We start from the raw sequence: 17,519 nt of genomic DNA on the forward strand, positions 1-17,519 counted from the left end.
GTCAGCTGCCGTCTTTTATACATAGTTATAAATAATTTCTATTATTGCCATGTAGAAGGCAATGACGTGGTTTGCATTCACTTGGGGGCTTTTCAAACATATTTTAAAACAAAATATCTCTGGCTGCGCTATAAAACGGGTCAATAAATGTGGAGGACAACTTCTAGAAATGGGGAGACCGGAGAATACAGAAAGTAGACCCTCGGAGCTTCCTTTTCCATGACGACATTCCCTTTTTCAAAAAGAAAAAAAAATAACACAGGTCTCCTGACGAAGAGCGCGCAACGTGACCAGGATGCAAATAGATGGTGGGCACCCGGGTTTCTGAATGAGCAGTGATTCTCACGAAGTGCGTTTGGGTATCACGGCTAGAAATTTAAGTTTGCAGACCTCCTGTACTTTTTTTCAAAAGAGCTGTATCTATAGCTCTACAACATACTTCTGTGTCGAGGAAAACTTAGAGGAAATGAGCGCCAGGTGCTCGGTTTGATCAAGCTTAGTACGTAGAAAATAGGATGCAAGTCTGAGTCGAAAACTCCCCCTCAGTCAATCAAGGAGCTTGCGCTGATTAACAAAAACACACTGTGTTGGGATAAACACAATCTTATCTTTAAAAGCGCATGGTTTTATTCTAGTCTCCTCTCAACAGACAAAGGGGCTAAAGCGTGCGTGCGTGGAATACCGCAGAACAGAGCACTGTATCACTGCCAAACGTTTCAGAGGCAGGATAAAAAAAAGAAAAAAAACTCTCACACTTATCCCACCCCCAGTTTCTCGTTCAGACAAGAATTCATTCACTATGATGTCCGCTTAGTTGAGAGGAGGTCCTACTTGCCCAGCTCCTGTTGCATGTGTCCAATTTTCTGATGAAAGCAGAAAACCTTTTTTGACTAATATACAACTTGTTTCTAACAAGGTCAAGTTGACTTCGGACACCCATCTGACTTTTGCTGCAGAAGAAAACTCGAGGTCTCTGGTTATTATTCATTACTAATTGAAACTTTATTTTTATAAGAAATCGCCAAAAATCAATGCACGTTTACAAAACTACATTGTGCGTGTGAGAGAAAAATGCTTATTTCAGTTTTATTTTGTTTTTCATTAGAATTAAACCAGGATTTTTTATGCACGATGAGACTAGAGGTGCCTCTGATTCACTGGGGATTAAGGGAGATGTGATTGGTTTAACAAGTATACTTTTTTCTTCTCTGTAGAATCATGGAGCCGAATACCACCGCGGGCGGAGCTGATGAACAGCTCCATGGCGACGACCCAGCAAATGCGGTGAGCTCCAATAAGCAGCTAGCGCTCATCTCTTATGGTCACCCATTAAGTCCATCGGTCATAGCTGTCGATCATTTAAAATGGTAGTCTAAAAATTGTCTTGTAAAGTATTGGAGTCGCAACAAACCGAGTTCTGCTTGCATGGTTGTAGATATGATTAAAAAATGAACAGGCTACTTTGATGATTTCCCTCGTTGCTTAATTTTTTGCCTCGAGTATACTGAGGGAATTGAATCCGGGATGATGTGGATCAGAGTTAGTTACATGCTGCCTAATGCTAAAAGAGTTTTGGAGAATGACTCCACATTGTGAACTACCTGGAATCACTGTCAAAGTTATGGAAGTATGGGATTTGAGTAATCTATTATGCGCTTTGTTTCCCTAACTGAAATCATTGACAGAATGTTTATTCTACAATATTGGAAGCTGTGTTTTTTATTTTTTTTATTGAGCGCTAAAACTCTTATGTGATAATACGGTTGATATAGTAGTAGAAGACATGTCACCATTAAGACAATTGGGGGGGGGGGGGGGGGGGGGGACGACGACGACGACTTTACGTCAGTCTCTTTATATTTTTACATTTGTGATCGAACTTTGAATTCTGAATGCATCATACACTATCACAATTTTTCTTCAGATCAGCCATTTGCATCAATTTATGTAAAACCTTGGTAAGTATTGTGCTGTAGTACTTAGTAGTACAACTTCTGAGCACATGAATAATATAGCCATCACGACTCCACACCAAAGCAAATTAATTTTTTTTTTGTATTATTTTTGAAGTTCAGATTTTAACATAAAATACAAATTACCTACATTAGTTACTGTAGCTGGAAACCTATTTTATTATACCATCATTTATTCAGTACATGGTTAGTCCACTGAAGACTGTGTTTGTTCCCAAAAGAACATAATCAACATTATAACAACCTATTATTATAAAATTGAAATATGAGAAGTAGGGGGCTTATGTACCTCACAGAAATTATTGAACATAAGAATTGGGCTACTGTAGCTGCCCTATACCCAGTGAATACATATGTAAAATTACATTAACAATATAACAATAATATCGGTTAAATGTTTCTTTCTGTCCCAAAATGTCTTTGCCATCCATTGGCAGTCCCAGTGCTGAGACTTGCATATCAACAGATGGTAGACAGTGATATCTTTACAGTGAGCTCCATAATGTTTCGGACAAAGACATTTTTTCTTGATTTGGCCCTGTACTCCAGTTTTGGATTTGTAATCAAACAATTCACATGTGGCTTTTGTGCTCATACCTAACTTTTATTTAAGGGTATATTTTTACATTTTGGTTTCACTATGCAGAAATAATCACATCTTTTATGCATAGCCCCCACAGTTCAAGGCACCATAATGTTTGGGACATATTAATGTATTGTAAATGAAAGTAGTCATGTTTAGTGCTTTGTCACATATCCTTTGCATGCAATGACTGGTTGAAGTCTGAGAACCATTGACATAGACCCACCAGGTGCTGAGTATCTTCTCTGGTGATGCTCTGCCAGGCCTGTACTGCAGCCACCTTCAGATCCTGCTTGTTTCAGGGGCTAGTTGCCTTAAGTTTTCAATTGAACATATGAAATGCATGTTCACTTGGATTTAGATTGGGTGAATGAGTTTGCCAGTCAAGAAGTTTCCCGTTTCTGGCTTTGATGTATGCAGTGTGTTTGGGATCAATGCCTTGCTGTAGAATGAAGCACTGTCCAATGAATAAGGAGGCTTTTGGTTGAACTTGAGCAGATAAGATGCTTCTGTACACTTCAGAATTCATTGTGCTGCTGCTATCAACAGTTACAACAATGAAGACAAGAGAGCCAGTAGCTGTGGCACCCATATATGCCCAAACCATAACACCCCTACCACCATGTTTCACAGATGAAGGAGGGTGCTTTGGATCTTGGACAGTTCCTTTTGGCCTCCACACTTTGCTTAGCCATCACTCTGATACAAGTAAATCCTGATCTCATCAGTCCATAAAACCTTTTTAAGAACTCTGGAGGCTCTTTTAGATACTTCTTAGCAAACTGTAACCTGGCCACCCTGTTTTTCCACTTAACTAGTGGTTTGCATCTTGCAGTGTAGCCTCTGTAATTCTGTTTGTGAAGTCTTATTCAGTCAGTAGTCACTGACACATCTACGCTGACCTCCTGAATAGTGTTTCTGAACTGTCAGACAAGTGTTTGAGGGTTTTTCTTCCTTATGGTGAGAATTCTTCGGTCATAAACTGTAGAGGCCTTTCTTGGCCTAGCAGGCCCATTGCAATTACTGAGCTCACCAGTGCTCTCTTTTTTTCTTAATGATGTTCCAAACAGTTGAATTTGGTAAGCCTAAGGTTTGGCATATGTTTCAAACTGTTTTTACTTATTTCTCAGCCTCACAATGGCTTCCTTAACTTTCACTGGCATAACTGTAGTCCTCATGTTGATAAATGCAAATAACTGATTCAAGAGGCTATTGAAAGCTTGAATCATTAAGACTAGATACTGAAACTTCTGTTATACCTGCACTAAAGAAGCAATTGAATACATCTGACGTATCTGAAACACCCGTGACACCATTTGTAAACATTTTGGTTTCCTGACATGGGGGGGGGGGGGACTATGTTTAAAAGTGCTGTAATATCTACATGAAATTTGGTTACACAACGTGAAACCAAAGTGTGTAACAATGCACTTAAATAAAAGCTGAGAATGTACACTGCAACCGCATGTGCATTGTTTGATTACAATTACAAAATTATTGAGTAATGGGCCAAATAAATAAAAAATATGCCTTTGTCTATTACATTATGGAGCTCACTGTATATTCTGCCAGAGGGTGATGGATATTACCTGCAAGGAGTGCAGATTCTTCTTGAGGTTACTAGCCTAGACTCTGGTAAAGGTTAACATTGAAGAGCATGCGATATACATGTACTGGTTAACTGCAAGGAGAGTCAAGAGTAGTGGATATCAAGTTCAGGGAGCCTGTGGTTGAGGTTACCTGTAAGTGACAGCATACCACAAGAGTCAGCTTTGTGGAGGTTGGAATAATATAGGTTAACTGCAAGGTGTTTACAGTGTGTCCAAGGTTAACTGCGTGGAAGGCAGAGCAATAGATGTTAGCTGTGAGCGACAGAGTGTGAAGAAGTAATTACCTGATAGGAGGATAGGGTGTGTGAGCAGTTGGTGTATAATGTGCTAGAGGTTAGCTATGTGGATTGTAGTGTCATAGAGGTTAGCTGTGAAAGTAAATATAGGAGCATTGAGAGGTGTATAGCAAGGGTAGGCAACACTGGTCCTGGAGTGCCAGAGATGTTTTAAGTCCAAACTTGATTGTACAGCTTAATTCAGTATTAGGTATCTGAGCCCGAATAGTCAATGTCTAAATGATACAGAGTTCCTCCTGGTCACCTTTGTTTGTTAAGCCTATTTAATCCAACTATGCAGCTAGGAGTTTGCATGGAGCAAAATCCAGAAATGCTCTGGTACTCCAGGACCAGGACTCCCCATCTCTGCTGTTGAGTGTTCATAAAGGTTAACTCTGAGCATCATAGTGGTGTCAGAGTTCCTTTGTGTGAAGCATTGAGTAGTAGTGGTTGGCTGCCTGGAGCCGGGAGTGGCAGAATGTAGCTTGGGGGAATGTGACATGTCACTATGGCTATAGAGTGTAGTACAGGCTAGCTGTGGAGTATAGCATGGTAGATGTCGACTGTAAGGTCTGTAAAGGATGTGCTAGGTCAGTTGTGCAGAGTCTAAAGTTGTTGAGGTTTTTAGAGGGATTATAGCTCACTATACATGAGATGAGAGTGATGTAGCCTTGGCAAATCAGGTCTCTAGTGATTCACCAATTATCCAGCTATTTCTTCAACAGAGTCTACGTCTTTAAATCCGCTTATGGCTCAATGTAATGTAGAATCTACGCGGTGTCATTGGAGACACAGGAAATGCACTCTATGGCTCTGTCCTTGTCCCTCTGATAGCCTGGTGACAGTGAACCAAAGGTTGAGCTGGAGATGGTGCCAGCCTCAGTGGAGGAAGAGGAACTGGAAGAGCTGGCACAGCATCAGCCCCTGGAGAGAGAGGACCTCGACTTTGAGAAATGGAAACCTAAACCAAAACCCAAGAAGACCTTCAGCCAAAAGATAAATGAGGTGAAGAGGTACCTGTGGAACCCTGAGACACGAGAGTTCATGGGCCGCTCTGGAAAAAGCTGGAGTAAGTTAAACATTTTTCAAAAAAAAAAAAAAAAAGCAGTGATAACTGTACAATAGTGGCTACAGTTATGCTACTGTCCATGAACATGCTGTTGTGTCTGTATGTTGGAGACACATGCAGAAGCCTTGAATTTTCATACAGGCAGCACACATGCCACTTATTGCCGACAAATGTGTATAGTATCACAGGGCTCATGAAAAATGCTCATATTGTTTTATGTGCAATTACTTTTCTCAGCATCGCATAGAAGAGTGAAATGCCCTTATTTGAATTTAAGCAGGAGCCATGAGGAATCCATTTAAGTGGGAAGTCACTGTATTCTTTTCCAAACAAAAAGGACACATTTTGAATGATGTCCTAATCCACTTTGAGTAGATGGGGCTAAACACAATTTCTTTGCCATTTTCCATCGATACTGCCTGTGATGTTTTGTATTACTTTATTCTTCAATGTACCATTTTCATTTAAATGGTAGAATCAATATCAGTTTGTGAGCTTGGGAGTTTATTAATTTTTGCCAAGAAATCCACAATGCCTTGGCATGAATGAGTGAATACATAAATACCAATACCAATCACAAATATTCATCCATCCATTATCTATACCAGCTTATCCTGGTCAGGGTCGCGGGGGGTGTTGGAGCCTATTCCAGCGTGCATTGGGCGAGAGGCAGGAATACACCCTGGACAGGCCAGCAATTTATCACTCACCATTCACTCATACCAATGGGCAATTTAGAGTCTCCAATTAGTCTATCTGCATGTCTTTGGACTGTGGGAGGAAACCGGAGCACCCGGAGGAAACCCACGTGGACACAGGGAGAACATGCAAACTCCACACAAAGACCCCAAGCTGAGATTCAAACCTATGACCTTCTTGCTGTGAGGCGACAGTACTACCCACTGCACCACCATGCCACCCTATCACAAATATGTTGTTATTTATTAAGTTCAATGTTCAAACATTAGACATCAATATTTCCAGGGTCTGTGCAATGCCTACCATTCGATAGCTACTTTGCCCTATTTCCTTAGCAACTAAATTGCTATCACTACCTTGTCCTATTCCCTTGGCAACTAAATTGCCAACAAAATGCATTTAATATATATATATATATATATATATATATATTCACCTCAGCTTGCTAAATTACTAGGTAAAGAATGATTTCTTAATTCGCCAAATACCTTTATTTCCACCCCAGCCTAGCTTCCTAGCTAGTAAATTCGCTAATTTGCTAGCTACATTTTTAGAGGCTGTCTAGCAAACAAATAATAAAGCTTTATGGCTGGCTAAAGTCTGCAAGGCTAGACATATCTAATAAACTTAGTGAAGCCATTATAATCAGCTAGTTAGTAATATACTGTAAAATGTCCATTAGATGCTCCAGATGCTCCAACAATAGCTGGTCTCAAACAAATACTAGAGCTTATTTGCATTGTAAATTGCACTGCAGGCTCTCAACTGAAGTTTCATGGGAAGGCTTTTATTATAGTTTTTATTGTTTTTATTTTTCACTTCCTCCAAGTACACAAAGAACAAGAGAATCAGAATACCATCTCATCACTAATTTCCATCAAATCTAAATCAAACATGGCTGTACACTAAATTAATGAAAGGCAAAGCGCAATGCAAATTCACTGGTTGGAAGCATGTTACAAGGTATTATTGTTTTACTTTTTGGAAAGTTGAGGTAATGTCTTTTTACTGGAATGCATGGTCATCACGTGTTCTCCATTTTGTTTTTGCTGCGGCTCACTGATTATATGTGCATTATCTCCAACAATGCCATTTGTGGTTGAGGTGTATAGATATAAATAGTTTTCATCCATACGAGTGCATGTTGGTGGGTATTGCCAGATGGAATGGGATATTGCCATCCTTTTGAACGGTGCCCTCAGATGACCACCACTGTTTATTCAAGCTAGGAAAGGGCAGTTCCTTTGAAACCATATAGTTGGATCGGAATGAGGTTTTCTTGTCCAAGTAAACTGTCATTTGTCTGTCATTGAACAAAGGAAAAAAGAGATTCAGGTCATGTGCTGTTTGGTGGGGGGAGCATTTGGACTATGAGCCCTTCTCTGTCCCCATCCCAGTGTGTATGTGTCAGAGTTCAGTGTTTGTGTAGGTGCACAGATAACTCAGTCCAGTCCTGAAAAACACAGGTGGCCCTCGAAGCCAATCCATAACAGGCTGTGTTCTAGCCGGGAGCCTCATTCTTCTGCACTCATTTCCCAACACCCCGCCCCCCCGCCCCCCCCCCTCAGCCTGCAACCTCCAGGCTGGCTCACACATGTTCACAAACCCACCACACTGGCACTTGGCCACCGCGCCTTCTGTCAAACGCACAGCCCAGAGTGAATGCACATACAGCTGAGGACTCTGCCACCAAAGAGGTCTCCAAAGAATTTCCTGAAATGGCTCATGGGGTCAGTGATGACGGAGTAGCCTCTTGATCCCACTGGTCTGGTGCATTCTTAATGACAAAAATAGATGACTCAAAGAGGGTTTCATTAAACCAAATTGGGAAAAAGTGTCCTTTAGAGAATGCAGAGAGAACACAGATTTCTGTCTCAAAACTGTGGTCCCCCTTTTGAAAATACCAAATTAACAGATCTTTCCCCCGTCCCATACAAATATTCCTAATCAAATAAGAAACAGCAGTTGGTTAATCAAATCCAGACATAACGACTGCTGGACGTGTGGGAGCGCAGATAGAACTGTACTGTACAAGGTGTCGGTGCTGTGTGTCCTGTCACAGGAGTGCCTTCTGGGAGCTCTAGCAAGCTCCCCAGCCGCAGTGGTAGTCTTGTGTGACTGCGAGACACCGTTGCTGTGATGGCACCCGGAGGTTCACTGCGTTTCTGAATGAAAGAACAGTTGGGGGGATTCTCAGCAAGCCCAAACAGAAAGGTCTTTGTAGCCGGGAGACGCTATGCTCGCTGCCACCAGCTCCTGTGAATTGCCTGTACAGCCAAGGCCATTTAATCCAGGGGATGCATTTAGCTTGATTATTGACTAATGGACAGTTGATTGAAATTTAAAGAGCTGTTAGGTGGTCTGTTCTCCCAGAAAATGTCTTCTTTCTTTTCTTTTTAAGTTTCCTTTTTAAAAGTACTTTATTGTTTGTTTTTTTTCACACATTTACAAAATGGTATACAAAAAGTTTCCACCCCCACACATTATATTTTATTGATTATTTGAAATAACAGACACAAGTCTGTGAGATTCCTACTCACGCTTAACTCAGTTGGAGCAAACATGTTTGTGACAGTGTCTTAAACTGTCAGGCGCATTTGGAGCAAAGCGTGTACCTCTACCTGGAGATCAGATTTGATACTCTTCAATTAAAACTACAAACTTCAGACTTCAGTTTGTACTACAAAGATATTCACTGAACCTTTGTGTGCCACAATCCTTGAATGTTCCCACAATATGTTTACCATGCAAGTTGGCCTTCCCTTTTTTGCAGCAGCAAAAGCAGTGTTTCTCAGAGACAAAGGCTTGTATTAAATCATCATTTGTCCTTAGCTTTGACTGATGAATGAAAAGTTCCTTTTGATGATTATCAGGTAATGACCTGTTAAAAACACAAACACTAGAATTTAATTGTGAGTCAAAATTGAGGAGGGATATTGATTGAACCCAGGAAAAGGTGAAAATGAGAGTTTTGCAAAGGCCACCAGCAGAACAAAACACTTTGTTTGTTTTGCTGAAGAGGACTGAAATTGTACTCTGTCTGAAGAGATGAGGTTTAAACAGAATGGGTAGTACAGCCCCTGGATGATCAGAGGCAGAAAGGTCTGACTGGGAAGTTATATATTGAAAGGCAACTTAACAGCCAGACAGACAGCATTAGATAACTTCCTGTTGTAAAGTCCTCATGGTTCTCACCTCACCTCTTTGGCCCGCAGGCCTCATTCTCCTATTCTACTCAGCGCTGTACATCTTCTTGGCGGCCATGTTCGCAGCCTGCATGTGGGCTCTGATGTGGTCCATCAACCCCTATGCCCCCACCTACAACGACAGGGTGATGCCACCAGGTAACGATTCATGCCCTCTTGCTCCACCTTCTGATGCTCCCTTCCGCTTGCCCTTGCTCAACTGCTGGGGCAGCTGACTGTGCCTGTGCTCGATTTGGCAGGTATGATGATGTCACCACGGGGGCCGAACGGATTCGACATCTCCTTCAACGCTTCCGACCGAAACTCCTGGGCTAAATACGTAGAGGCCCTGGAGGCCTCCCTAAATTGTGAGTCATGGTCTGGGCTACCAAGTGTAAACCCTGTGACACTTTGCCCGAATGCTCAGCTGGAGGCAATTTAATGTATGTTTAGGAAGCATATGAAAAAAAAGTATTACCTTCATGGTCGCAGAAAGAAGGTGAGGGGGGCCCTCCTCTCATGGCCCCCCCTCACCTTGCTCTCCAGGCTTCGAGCCAGTGAAAGCAAAGCTGGGACGGAAGGCCTTTGTGAACGGAGTACTTCCATTCAGCTCCGCTCCAGCTCTCCTTTTGTGCTGGGTCGCTGGACTCCAGGGCGGAGGCCAACAAACGGCAGCCTGTGTTCACTATATTCATAGGACCTTTTTTCCTCCTTCCTCCCCACCCCCCCTCCTCCTTCTCCTCCTCCTCATCTGCGCCAACAGCGTACGATGACCCCATTCAGGAGCAGCGGAACATTCAATGTACGCAGGGTGCGTACTTCATGCAGAACGACGACGAGAGCGTCGAGCGGAAGGCGTGCCAGTTCAAAAGGTCTTGGCTGCAGAAGTGCTCGGGGCTCCAGGACCCCAGTTTCGGATACTCTGAAGGAAAGCCCTGCATTCTCCTGAAGATGAACCGGGTAAGAGAGGAGGGAGTGAAGAGATGGAAACAGAATTACCTTAGTGGCGGTGCCATGGGAAGGCTTGAGAAAGACTATGTTGTCACACATTGTCATCATTCCATAGGCGGTTGCCGCTTCAGGACATTGTTGGGTCTCCATAGTGGTGTTATGTTATTATACCAATATCCATGGGTGTAATGGACACTCACTGACAGAACTAAAGACAGCAGGTTTTAAGGCTTTTAGGGCCATCTAGTGGTGAGTATGAAAACAAGTCCTTTTGTGTACATTTCTACACATTGGTGATTTTATCACACTGCTTCTTAAGCAAGGAGAATACACCACAAAAAGTGATAATATATAGACATTTGCACCAATCCAAACTGATCTTAAGTGGAGTACAGTCTGCATCCAAAACTGTGAATGGCTGTAGGAGAGATGCATTGATCATTTTGGTCAAAAGCAGCATGTAGCAGATGGCAGTCACCAGCCCTGTGTGTTTATTTACATGTGACAGTATTTTGGGAAGCTTGCTTAATGGGACCTGAACTGGGCCAGAACTCCCCCTGTGACCTCATCTGAGGTGGTCTGTGAGGCCTGTCCACGCACAATAGAGGGTATTTCAGACTGTTGACCCAAACAGGCCAGAAAGCCTTGCTTGTTTTTAAAGCTGCAGACTTGAACTTGAAAAACATCTAAACTGAGTGTCTCGCCAGCAGGGGACTAAGGTTAACCCTGGCCTGCTCCCTCCCGCATATGGAGAAAATGCACACAATGGGGCTAATGGCTAATGGTATCCATCTCTCTCATCTCCAGACATTGAAACAAGACACAGCAGACTGCTGACCTCATCATAGAGGTGGAGCCAGCAGGGAACCTATCGGCTCAGTCTGTTCTTTCAACGCCCTCATTGGCTTCATAAAAATAAAACAGGCTGCCCAGTTGGGAAAGCACGCTATCTTTATTTCCTATAAGCCAGGAGCTTCTCCAGCTGACAAAATAAACCCTGACTGGCCTACAACTCATCCTTTCCATTTTATTAATTGATATGCAACTACTTTCTGCATCTGTCCCCTATAGATTCTTGGATACTTACCAGGCGACGGCACTCCAATCAATGTGACCTGTGCAGCTAAGGTAACCAATTATCTTCCTTTGCTGATTTGTCTCAATACCTCTCTGAACTTCATGAAAGAAACGGGTTGATTGTTCATCAGTAATTTTTCATTCACTGTCAGAGAGGAGGGCCAGAAAACCTTGGAGATATTGAGTTCTTCCCCGAAAGCATTTTTAACTTGATGTACTACCCCTACTATGGAAAGAGAGTACATGTAAGTATGAATTCAAATCAGGCTTTTGGTGAGCATGTTGAGGAAGTGCACTTGGACCAAAAAGTCTCCCTCAACAAGGTGCATTGCACAAGAACTGTATACTTGCATTAATGTGGTGTAAAACTCAAACCATTTAATGGGTTACACTTAAAGCCTGTTCTGAACAAAGTACCCTTAGCTAGTGCAATGGTGGTTATCACATGCCACTCTCTGCCCTATAACCAACAGGTGAACTACACCAACCCCCTGGTAGCTGTGCGCTTCCCCAGCGTGCAGCTGGACACCCATGTCAGTGTGCAGTGCAAGCTGAATGGCAAGGGCATCATCAATGACTCCCCCACTGACCGATTCCTGGGCAGCGTCACCTTCTCTCTGGAGGTGGGTGCATAGGCGGCACCATTGCAGACCAGTGGAAGTTGACTGGCCGGAAGTTTCTAGATAGGAGTACATTGTGCTATGGAAGAGCCAAGAGGATCTAGAGTGGTGGACATGAATTCTTTAGAAAGGCCTCTTTCTATCCCACCCAAATGCATTACACTGTCTGAAAACAATCCTTCAGCCCCCTCTTTTCCCTGTCAGACACATATATATGCCTGCTCAGTGCTACACCATATGCCTTAATGATCTAATGTTATCTTGCTGTGACTTGTGTCAACTGATGATCCTGCTGAACAAAACTGGTAGAATAAGAACCCCAGCAAAATATATGATACATTGCTTTGCCCGAGTCCCATGAATAGCTAATGCATGTCAGAGGTCTCATAGGTGTCATCTACTAATTCTTTTTTCTATTTGCTACAGCTACATCAGTAGTAATGTAGTTGAAATGTTCACACTAAGTGCTATAAAGTGTTAAATGTATACTACCAACCATATGCCAGAACAACACATGACATGACTGGTAGTGCCTTTTCAATTTCGCCCTTTGACCAGACTGCTCTGCTAACTTCATTAAATGGAGGGCCAGAGAAGAGTCACAAAGTAACAGAACACACAGTTAACACAACATTTCTTTCTTGTTCACATCAGCACAATTCTATGTTATTAACTGTCATCTTATACAGTGCCCTCCGAAAGTATGGTAATGGTCGAGTGAAATTTGTTGTTTTTGTTTAGGCATTTGTATTTGAGATCAAAAGATGAACAGGAGGCAAAAGTACCAACAATCAGTACCCCCCCCCCCAACCCCCCACCCCATTTTCAGCTATGAAAAACTATGTTACAGGATGAACTTAAAGCACTAGTCTAGTATTTGGTTGAATAGCCCTTAAATGCAATAGCTGCATCAAGTCTGCCACCCACTTATCACCAAACCTTTCATATCTTCTTTGGAAATGGTTTTCCAGGCCTTCACTAGAGCTGTTTTCAGTTGATCTTTGTTTCAGGGGGTTTCTGTCTTCAGTCTCCTCTTCAGCAAGTGGAATGCATGCTCGATTGGATTTAACTCAGGTGACTGAATTGGCCAGTCCAAAACATTCCACTTTAAATGTTAACTTAATTTTGCACAGCTGAAAATTGGTGTTTCTGCAAAATGGTAAAGCATATATTCATGTAGATATCATAAAATAAAAGCTGATTGTACTTTCGTCTCATATTCATCTTTTGTTTTCAAATCCAAATGCCTAAGGTCTACAGCAACAATAACTAATTTCACTCTAAAATTACCATACTTTTGGAAGGCACTGTGATTACTGTCTTTACCTGAAGAAAAAAAAGAAAAGAAAAAAGAAGAAAAAAAAAAAGAATTCAACAAGGCAGCATATACACTTCAATTGTCCTGTTACGGTTATTCTTTTTTGAGCTGATAAGCTTTGCTTCTGTGTCAGGTTATATTTCTCTAATGTTTTTATTGCCTCATAAATATAGATGTACCATTTTAAACCACACATGGCTTTTTGTCACTGCAGTGGTCATATGACTGCTGTATGAAAGACTGTAGGTGTAGATGAAATACTTACAGCATTATGCAAAAACAGCTAAATACACTGCTGTTATTTTTATGACCGTTAGAATTCTTTGACTGTTAGTTTTTTTCATAACTATTTTCACTAATATGTATATTTTTTACCCACTTATTTCAGTTTTTCTTGTCCAAGAATAAAAGGTATCACAATCTTTCCTTATTAGATGGGACTTACTGTCAGCGTTTGTGTTGAAAGGTAGTTCTCAATTTATTTGGTTGTACTGTAGCCATCTGTTCAACTATTTTTCCGGGAAGTCACCTTTTTAAGTACTCTATTTATGTTCACGCTCCAAAAAAATAACTATCCAAATTGTTGGGGTAATTCACAGTAAAGGTCATCTATAAAAAGATTTGAACATTTAGCAGATTCAGAACATGAAAATCTATTCTGTAGGGGGGAGTGCGTCATTTTGTATTTAAAAATTCCTAAAACATTGTTTTAGCAATTCAGTAAACACGTGGAACTAAATTGACTAATTTAAACAAACAATGTGTCTGTTTTTATTATTATTATTTTTTAATTTATAGGACGTATTTCTGTTGATTTCTTAACAATCAAAGAGAGTGGCACAATTTTCTGCTTTCCTGTCTTCTGGGTTGAATTTACAGTTGGAGGTGTGGACATTATTCAGTTTTATAACTAAATACCTGGAATGGAGGTGATGACCAGGTATTGTATCAGATAGGTACAGCATTGCAGCAAGCCGCTTCTTTTACAAATTCACAATAAAACTTCAAGGTATCTTATGCAGGTTTTTTGCGGCCCTTCTAGACTCTGTTTGTCTCCTCCTCTGTCCTCAACCCCACCCATACTTCCGTTAAGGATGCACCCTTGAGTACTACAAGCAAAATGTCAAGCGACGAGGCGAGATGGTCAGAGATATTGAAAATCACATTTTTAGCAATATGAATTATTCCATATAGCCTAGATGGTAACATTAATTAGGCAGTGTTATAACAATCTTTTATACTGAGTGCAGCCCTTAATCTGTGAGGACATCCTGTGGTACTCCGTAGTGCAGCTATTTTGTGCGTTTTCTCATTTGGTATTTAGCTATTCTGGACATTTAGTGAGAACTGGGATGTAAACGTAGAATTGTGTGTGGAATAAGTAACATTAGCAGGCCATAGGTACATTATTGCTGGTTGATACACTTGGAAATTGAATGACTTTTTCACAAAGTTATCAGTATCCTATTCAAATATTATCCTCTCTATTCTCTCAAATACAGCATAATATGTATATGTTCTTGGCTACGAATAACAGTACTTTATGTGAAGTGTGGCTGACCTGTGTTCTGTAGTTGCTCCAACGTCCTTCAGTATGCAGTTATTGTGCATCGCCTCGGATAAAGCCACCGCCAAATTAAATGTAATGTAATATTACTATTATTATTATTTTCTTGAAGTATAGCGTTAAAAATAAATTATTGAAATATTTTAAGATATGCTGTGTTTTATAATCAGCGAACCCTGATGAAGACGATTCTTTGTTTGCAACTTTGTTAGCGAAGTGAAGGCTACAGGTAGCTAGATGGCATGCATGTAGGATTGAATTCAGTTCCCCTAATTGAAATAAATGCAGGTGAACGACAAATGTCTAGGCAGTTATGCTGCGTTTTATCATCAGTGAATCCCGAAGAGGACAAGGAAGTCTTTATTTGCAACTTTGTTAGGGAAGGTGACTACACGTAGCTAGATAGCATGCAATTCAGTTCCCAATTTAAATACATGCTGGTGAGTTACCAAGCTAGCTAAGTTGCAACTATAAACAGTAACAGCAGTTCCCATAGGGAGGAAGGCATCTTCGTGGGAGAACAGAATTCAATACAAAAGGTCCCTCGGGCATCTAGCTGCCTAACATAACTAGCTAGCTAAAAGTAAGTTACTTACAGGTCCAACAGAAACCAGGCTAACTCCGCATCACTTTCCATCCCCTGAGCGAACTTCAGCTGAAGCCACCGAGGAAAAGCAATCGCAAAGTTGATTGTAATTATTGAACGATCACCGTCAGCTTTTCTTTTTGCTTTGCTGTATCTAGGCTTCTTAGCATCCGTCATCGCAGCAGCTAACAAGCAACAAGCACTTCTGGAATCTGATCCCAAACCGCAGGCTCTGTAGCCACGCCCACTCCTCCCCACACAGAAGAGTGCCATGCTCAGGAACATCCCAAAAGAATATTAGAATAACAAATACAGGAAAAATGTGCAGACATTTGGTGAAACTAAGTAAAAACAAAGATTGACAGTGTATCATGGATATGCCTTAGCATAATTATTTTATAATATTTTCAAGTAAAAAAATCCTGCATAGTCTGCCTTGAAGTGTTTGGCTTAGAATTAAACAGAATAAAATGGAGTTTGAAAATACCCAGTGTGATGCAGGGTGGTTCTGTGGCCCTTTACAACCTACTAAGCTGTAGTAACTGTGCCCTGAACTCAGTTCAAAGATTGATCTGCTTAAGAGTTGTTTAAAACTTTGAATCATCACAAGTACAGACACATATTGCTTAACTTGAAAGCATAAGTATTCCAGTAGGATTGGACGTACAATTATTTGAGAAATAACTTGTATTATTAGGCAATAGGCACAAGTATTAGGGACACCTTTCTAGAAAATTATGCATCCCAATGGCGAGTGAAAAAAAAACTGGATCATATTAATGTCAGTTTTAAATTGGAAAAGAAATGCAAAAGGAGCAAGTCAGTGACCTAAAATCCTACCACAGCCTGCAAATGGTACTGCTATTATGAAATATGCAAAATATTTTATGGTGAAGAAAAGGCCTAGAATCTCATCAGTATTTAACAGAACCAAAGAGATTTTAGGCAGAATTTCAGACTCTTCTGGTCTGCTGAAAATGATACCGGTGTACACATTTTACAGATTTGAAATGTATAATTTGATATGGGTTTCACAGGCAGAAAAGTACATTGGGGGGGGGGAACTGAAAAACCAAACCCTGAGAGTCAAAATGATAATTCACAAACCAATTAATTTTAAAACTGAAATGTCATATTGAAAGTGGTGTAGAAAATAAAATATCCAGAAAGCACCTGGATACATCTATTGATCTACAATGTAACCACATCCATCTATTTTTGGTTTAAAAAGGAATGGAAATCCAAACCTGTAATGCACATCCATTGTCATACCAGACACTTAAATTCAAATGACATGGACTGAGGCTGCTATCAGCAGAGGTTTATATCAGCAGGGACATTAAGCAGTATAATGAAGTAGTAAAAACAAGCTTTCTGTTCTCAAATCAGTCTCTTGCCGGTTAATTTTAAAACAGACACCAACTCAAGAACCTGTCAGAGGAAAACTTAGAAATCTACTAATGAACCTACTGTATAAATCAACTAATATGTTGTGTTATAAGCTGCAGATTGGTCCCAATTCTACATTGTGTCATGTTGAGTGAGTGGATGTAGCGTAATAATTAAAGGCAATAATTGTTTACACAGGAATGAGAGAAAAACAACAACTTTGAAATTAGACATTGAAATGTGTATAGTTATATGAAGAAGTTCATACAGCCAGTCAGTATCAATCTCCAGACAACTTGTTTGTACCTCTGCTGCCACTAGAGGTCTCTTTCCTCTAGACTGATAATTTCAAAAATAAGGCTGATAATTTATAAAGCGAGTGAGGACCAGATTAGCGTGCACACACACAGACCCAAGGCGCTATACATGTTCATATCTCCTCAGCCTTTAGTTCTCAGGTCAACACCCTTGACCTGATTGGTCATCCACTAGACATTGTTCGGTGATGCATAACAATTCAAAAAGTGTTATTTTTACAGCAGTCCACAAAGAGGAGGAAAAGAACATTCTCGGTCACAGATAATTGGGAAAGAACAAATAGACCACACAAAACAGTG

General features: G+C 40.9%; 1 protein-coding gene across 1 annotated transcript; it reads left to right on the forward strand.

Moving 5' to 3' along the window:
• Positions 1-784: 784 nt before the first annotated feature.
• Positions 785-13,793, forward strand: LOC135262982 (protein ATP1B4-like). The gene is made up of 9 exons (XM_064350484.1): positions 785-969; positions 1,215-1,284; positions 5,276-5,510; positions 9,425-9,553; positions 9,655-9,762; positions 10,158-10,354; positions 11,417-11,473; positions 11,575-11,667; positions 11,896-13,793. The coding sequence occupies exons 2-9, from the start codon at positions 1,219-1,221 to the stop codon at positions 12,055-12,057; spliced, it is 1,047 nt and encodes a 348-aa protein (XP_064206554.1). The 5' UTR covers positions 785-969; positions 1,215-1,218; the 3' UTR covers positions 12,058-13,793.
• Positions 13,794-17,519: the final 3,726 nt, after the last annotated feature.

This window comes from Anguilla rostrata, chromosome 9 (assembly GCF_018555375.3).
Source record: "Anguilla rostrata isolate EN2019 chromosome 9, ASM1855537v3, whole genome shotgun sequence".
NCBI classification, from domain to species: domain Eukaryota; kingdom Metazoa; phylum Chordata; class Actinopteri; order Anguilliformes; family Anguillidae; genus Anguilla; species Anguilla rostrata.